Source organism: Octopus bimaculoides, chromosome 21 (genome assembly GCF_001194135.2).
Source record: "Octopus bimaculoides isolate UCB-OBI-ISO-001 chromosome 21, ASM119413v2, whole genome shotgun sequence".
In the NCBI taxonomy this organism is placed as follows: Eukaryota; Metazoa; Mollusca; class Cephalopoda; order Octopoda; family Octopodidae; genus Octopus; species Octopus bimaculoides.
The window spans coordinates 9,078,607-9,085,427 of NC_069001.1; the positions used below are offsets into that span (position 1 = coordinate 9,078,607).

Below are 6,821 nucleotides of genomic sequence, written 5' to 3' on the forward strand. Positions count from 1 at the left end.
CATAACTTTTTCTATCTAATATCTTTCAACGAGGTCTTCACCAAAAGATTTTACTCATCAACTTCTTTTAAATAGTCATAAGTAAAATATAGTATTTTTTTTAAATGTTTGAGAAATTACAAGTGAAAGTAAATATTAGACGTTACTCCCAATATTTACCCCTACATTTTTTATTATAATATCTTTTTTACTGAACCAAATTTCGATTATTTTATATCAAAATGTAACTTACCATAGTGCAAGAAAACAAATTAAAATTGAGTAAAAATTAAATAACTGGTAAAGCGTTAAATTGGCCGGGCGTGAGTTCAAATTGGAAACAACAAATTATCACTTTTTTTTTTTATCACTTAAAGCTGCATAACTTTTTTCTATCCAATATCTTTTAAAGGAGGGTCTTCACCAAAAGACTGTATTCATCGAGTTGTTCTAAGCTGATATAATTAAAGTATAGCTTGCTTTCTAAATATCAGAGATATTTGAGTCAAAATCAATTTTAGGTGTTACCAACATTTTGGCTACTTAAAGCTGCATAGCGTTTTTTCTATGTAATATCTCTTAAAGAGGTTTTCACCAAAAGATTCTACTAATCTAGCTCTTTTAAAAAGATATAAGTAACGTATAGTTTGCTTTTCAAATAACAGAAAAATTACAAGTCGAAGTAAATATCAGGCGTTACTTTCCCATTTTTGGCCCTACATTTTTTATCATAAATTTTTTTTTTCTACTGAACCGAATTTTGATTATTTTATGTTAAAACAGCTGGTTCATCATAGTGCAAAAAAATCCGAATGAGGGCAGAGCTAAAACTGAATTAGTGGGAAAAGGGCCAAATTGGGTGCGAGTGAGTAAAGGTTGACTTTACGTATATTATTCACACACTGCCGTGTGAGAAAATTATATATATATAGATAGATGTGCATATATATATATATATATATAAATATATATATATATATACATATACATATACACACAATACTTAAGGTGGCGATTTGTCAGAGTCGTTAGCTCGTCGGTCAAAATACTTTGCAGCATTTCGTCCGTCCTTACGTTCTGAGTTCAAATTCCCTTGACGTCGATTTTGCCCTTCATCCTATAGGGTCCGATAAAATAAGTACGAGTTGGAAGTTGGGGTCGATGCAATCGACTTACCTCATCAAGGAAATTGCTGGCCTTGTGCCAAAACTTGAAACCAATAGACACAATATTTAAATTGAAGCTACTATTAGTTTCATGCTGGGAAAACACAATGAACTGACAAGGTTACATAGTATGCCTTGTGCTTACAAGCAAACTTTCCAACAGGAATATACAACATGGCTGGACTTTGAAAAAACAAATGAGAAAGGACACAGGTCATTGAGAAAACACGAGAAAATCCGAGAATGTGTTAAAATCATAAGTGGAATAAGAAGAAAAGTAAAAAGAGGAATGAGGAAAAAGGAAAGAAAAAGAAAACATAGAGTTGCGCCCCTTTGCATCTTCAAATCAGAATTATAAGTGCTTGGTCTAAATTAATTCCATGAGAAGAGGATCAAAGTCAGTGAGACTGCATGGCTAATCCGGAGAGGGTGGTGTCCTCTAGTTCATAAGAAAAATGTAATTTGAAATTAAAGATAACTAACCACTAATCCGACATGTAGATAAGAAGAAAACCACAATGTTAACACGACATACCTGAGATCAGAAGACCAACTGCATAGCACAGAGCTTCAAATGGAGCATCATGCAACGATCCACGCCATACATTAATGGATTAAGGAAATGCAGTCTTTGTGCAGCCGAAAGAACTCATATTCTTTTTAGATTTAAAAACCCCACGGGCATACTAAATTCCAGATTAGGTATTTACATTAATGAATACATATTCTTTTGTGAAACTACAAGACAACACTCTCACTGGATCATGCACACAGGTTACAGAAACTTTGATCTCTTCTCCGTTGAATTAATTGGGTTTCGAAGCAGTTGTCCATAGATATCCTCTTTTTCTTTGATTTTCAAAGAGATATTTATATCTGCAGGGTAGCTAACTTCTTTGATGGTACATACCTTTGCCCTTCTGTCCCAAACAACAATACCTGGCCTGTTATGTTTACATTTGACAGAAGTTTTGATGGGAATATTCCACCAGTATTCTTTGAGTTGGTGTTTATGAATGTATTCCTTAACAGAGGGATTTTCTAAGTTTATTTCAGGACAGTTTTTTTTTTTTTTTTTGTGGATGGCATTGTAAATTGTTTTAGCAACAACATTGTACTGCATAGGGTGATAGTACCGTGATGACATTTTAGGACAGCTGCTAATCACATGCGTAATATCTTCCACAGAAATATGACATAGCCTATACATGCGGTTGCACCTTGGGATTACAAGAGCGTCACTGTCTCTCTTGTTAACTATGTACTTTGTGGCAATCTCCTGTTCCTTGATTGTAAACACACACGTAAGAGAAGTCCTTCTACATATCTGTTGGCTAAATTCCGTCCATAAACTATAAGTCAACCGGAAATTAATTTAGAAAATATTTGTTCAAGTTTTTGTGAAATGAGATCAAACCCCTTGGTTAGTGTCTTATTGTATCGACACATGCAGGACGAAAGGCAACGTTGACGTCAATGAGATTTAAATTTGAACATAAAATGATATATAAAATAACGACATTGAAGCTCTAATCCATTCTATCAATTCTGCATTATTTTGACCTCATAAAATATTACAATAAGAATGATACTATTTAATGATGAATAAAAACAACATATGAAAGTATTATATTAATAACATTTTATTGCCTTCTTTTCATACAATATAGCGAGAAGACCCTCGAAATCGAATTACAAAGTACAAGGTTGTTAATTGAATAAGGAATAATGGCTGCAAATTTTGTCACAAGGGCTGCAATTTTGGGGGAGGAGAGGGGTCAAATATATATGCTTATTTTATCGAACCCGAAAGCATGAGAGGTAAAGTCGACCTCGGCGGAATATGAACTCACATTACAATGTGCTAACGATTCTGCCAGCTCGCCGCCTTAATAAAACAAGAAATAATGCTAAGAAATTTAATTATATTTTCCCAAAATACAGTTGCTGTTTCTTTTTTTTTTTTTTTTGTATTGCATACGTTTTGAGTTTTTATTGAGTGAAATACCATTAAAACATTTGATAGCAAAACAGATTGCTTGTCATAGTACCTAGGTAACTTGACTAACAGCCTTTATTGGAACCATGATTATAGAGGTATCAAGCTGAAGCGTTTTGTTGATGTTTGATAATTGTGTATCAATGTTGCAACACATTTTTTTTTATTGACAACTGAATTTACTCATCATCTTTATCATTAGCTTAAATTTTAGAGAATCATGTAAAAAGATTAAAATAGTAAATTTGAAGTGCTTAGAAGTTTATATTAGAATTTTTTTTTTTAACTGAAACTATTATTATAAAGGGACTTTCTGAAACTTGGTGCTAACTGCAACAAAAAAACAAAAAAAAAAAAACAACGGTGACTTTTCAGCGAAGACAACATGCACAGAAGTTCGGCAGGACAAGTTACGTTCTTCACATACCCATTTTGATAACTAGTTTAGCGCTTTCCTGGAAAGTAAAAAAAATAATATTGAGAAACCAATAAATAATTAAGGATATTCATAAATTATCAAGGAGTTTAATCCCCCCCCCCCCACACACACACACACACCTGCAACTAACCCTGTAATTTTGTTCGGATAGTGCAATCTGGCTTGTGTATTATGAAACTATACTTATGAGTTTCAGTATTGACCCGAAGTCAAAAAAATATTTTGTTTCTGCTCTTTAAGCTTGCAAATTAAAATGAAACATTTTATAAGCTATTTTAACTATACGTGATTTCTTTCACATCTGAAGCAAAATACGTTCTATTTATCGGTCTACGATGTTCCATATAGACTAGTATTTTGATTGTGTACCGAAACAAAAAGATATTACAGTATTTTATTGATATTGGAAGATATAACGCTCTCTCCAAGTCATGTCGACAGGAAGCATTTATTAGACGTAACACCACGAGGTCATGAAACATTTGCAAGTTCTAAAGTCACATTCCTCTTGTGACTTAAAGCAGTGAATTGTATCAGTTTCATTACTTACTCTTACTGCCCGTAAGCTTTTGAATATTAAGCTTGTTAAAGAAGTAATATCGAAACGGTACTAGCATATTTCCGTTAGAGATTCGGTCGTGCCAGGGAGACATGGATATTACTGAAAGCAGTCCAGGTCAAATGGCTAGATAGATGTTCTCACATTAACTCTCGAAGTGCATGGAGTTAGAAAGAGAAACGTACTCAAGAGCTATAGTGAGAAATATGGTAGAGAAAATGAGTAATATAGCAATGAATTAGGGGACCTTACCTTGCCTTTGTCGTCTTTCAAAGTAATTGTGCATGGCGTGGCCATTGTTCCCCATTCAAAGACATCGGAAGATGTGACGCCCCCTTGACCAGCACCGTGCTTAGATCCCCAAACCTAGATATGGATAAAAGAATTAAGTATAGTAACAACATCATCAACAAACCTAATATTTGTTTGTAACTTAGACACAATGTCAGAACTATGAACAAGAGTTCATCACTTGTACTTTATTTTATAAACTCGAAGTGGCAGACGGAAAAGTTGATTGCAGCGGGATTTGAAGACATAAAGTAAAGAGCCGGAAACACGTACCCAAAGGGTATTTTTCTTATACCCTAATGATTCTACCTAGGCAAAACATTTGAAACATTAGTGGGTAGGTTGTCTATCGATGTTATCGATCTCACTACTTGATTAGTACTTCATTTCATTTATCGGCGGGATTTAATCTGAGTATGTACAAGGATGGAATAAATAACACTAGGTGTTTTTTTCCGCCGCTCTAACAAATTTGCCAGTACACGGAATGATTAGCAACAGGGTTTTGACCGTAGTTACAGGGTGGTATCCATTATGAATTAACTATTAATAGTTTTAATTTAATTAATATAAGCATACTTTGGAGACACATCTTACAAACATAACTGGAAAGTGGCTCCTTCTCGTCTTCATCATCATCTTCGTCGTAATCATCGTCATCGTTGTCATTTTAACATCAACTTTTCCATGCTTACATGGTCAGATGCAATCGAAGTAAATTATAACAGTTAACATAACAGGAAAAATATAACTACTATTGCTTTACATTGTCATGGGAAATGTCGAGTCCCAGCAATCATTAGATACGAGATTCTATTCTCGTTTCTCGGTTGCGTTCTCCTTTCTCGATTTAAAATGGTGTTTTTAATATCTTATATTTAGTTAATAAACATTATAAAAATAATAATGAGTTTTAGAACAAATACAAATTTACCTTGAGCGTTTTACCAGAACTAAACACGTTACCCTCGGAAAATTTATGGGTGAAGGACTTGCCATTGTCTAGAGATTGGATCAATGTCCAGTTTTTCATGTTTGTTGCTCCCTACGATTAAAAAGAAAATAGAATATGCAATATTCGATAGAGAAAATAAGATTTTATAATCATAACGAATTATATGAATAGTGAATATATCACTGGATTTAACAGAGGTAAAAATGAATGTTCATGTTTTCATGCGTGCATATGTGTATGTTTGGGAGAATGTGTGGGTGAGTGTGTGGATGAAACTTTGCTGCCGTTTATATAAGGCAGCGTTGCCGAAGAGTTACATATGCACAAGTTACTACAACTCTGCACAGTAATCGAGCAAAGAAAAATACTAGTGGATGTTAACGTTTGGTCGACTTAATGTATCCGTGTGGAAACATTATAAATGCGGAATTGGACCTGCTTTCAAATGATGTATGTCAGCAAACCAAAAGAGACAATAGGATGGTATAGAATGCCAGTTCACTCACCTTTGGAAACTTAGCGTTGTCTTCAATTTCAATATATCTACCTTCGGTTTCCAATTCAATGATAGATACGGTGCCACTTGTAGAGCGACTGAGAGTCATTCTGCCTGGTAAAGAAAATGTCGAGGTACATCCATATATAAATATTTATACATACAAATATATATATTCTTTTTATTACATTATACACTATACCCAGGACACCCTATAATTCTTTTTAACACCATTTGTTACTCAGCGTTTATTAGTAAGTAGGGCTACACCTTTAATTATATTTATCTATAATTTTCATATATTTTTATAAATTTGCATAATTTGTCGAGCGTATATGTCCATTATATCTTTAATATATTTGGTGCGTCTGTAATTTTGAATTTTTTGGTATTATTTCGATAGTGAATATTTTTAGTATTGCTTCGGTATTGAACCTTTTGATGAGAGACGCATTAAATATATCACAATTACTTGATTTGTTTATATTGTAGGCTTTTGAATTGTTGAACATATCTGATTTCTCATATTTAATTTGAAAATATAGATATATACATAGACATTTACACACATACTTTACATATAAGTTTGTATACAAACTACGCATATATATATATGTATATGAAGAGGTACGGGATATATATATATATATATATATATATATAGATGTGCAGGGCAGGGAATCGTCAATTAGTAATAAAATTAATAATTAACAATTTTGCCGGGTAGCTCAGTATGAAAAAAACCTTTTCGGTAAAAAACATTTATAATCATAAATATATAGGGATTGACAGTAACCTGCTTCTCCAACATACTGAGAATTCAGAAATAGCAGTCAAAGAACTACTGATTTCAAAACTACAAATTATTACTCCAGATTGATAGCGATATTTTTGATACACACAGAACAAAAAACAGTAGAGAAGAGTATATATATAG

At 33.1% G+C, this 6,821-nt stretch overlaps 1 protein-coding gene across 2 annotated transcripts in view; it reads right to left on the reverse strand.

The window, feature by feature from the left end:
• Positions 1 to 2,770: 2,770 nt before the first annotated feature.
• LOC106873796 (70 kDa neurofilament protein) overlaps positions 2,771 to 6,821 on the reverse strand; it is a 40,729-nt gene continuing 36,678 nt past the window's right edge. For both annotated transcript variants that reach the window (XM_052975345.1, XM_014921313.2), the window contains exons 8-11: positions 5,895 to 5,998; positions 5,368 to 5,478; positions 4,395 to 4,508; positions 2,771 to 3,599 (exon numbers count right to left, since the gene is read on the reverse strand). In XM_052975345.1, coding sequence (XP_052831305.1) covers positions 3,564 to 3,599; positions 4,395 to 4,508; positions 5,368 to 5,478; positions 5,895 to 5,998 — 365 coding nt within the window. In that variant the 3' untranslated portion in view covers positions 2,771 to 3,563. The remainder of the gene's footprint in view (positions 3,600 to 4,394; positions 4,509 to 5,367; positions 5,479 to 5,894; positions 5,999 to 6,821) is intronic.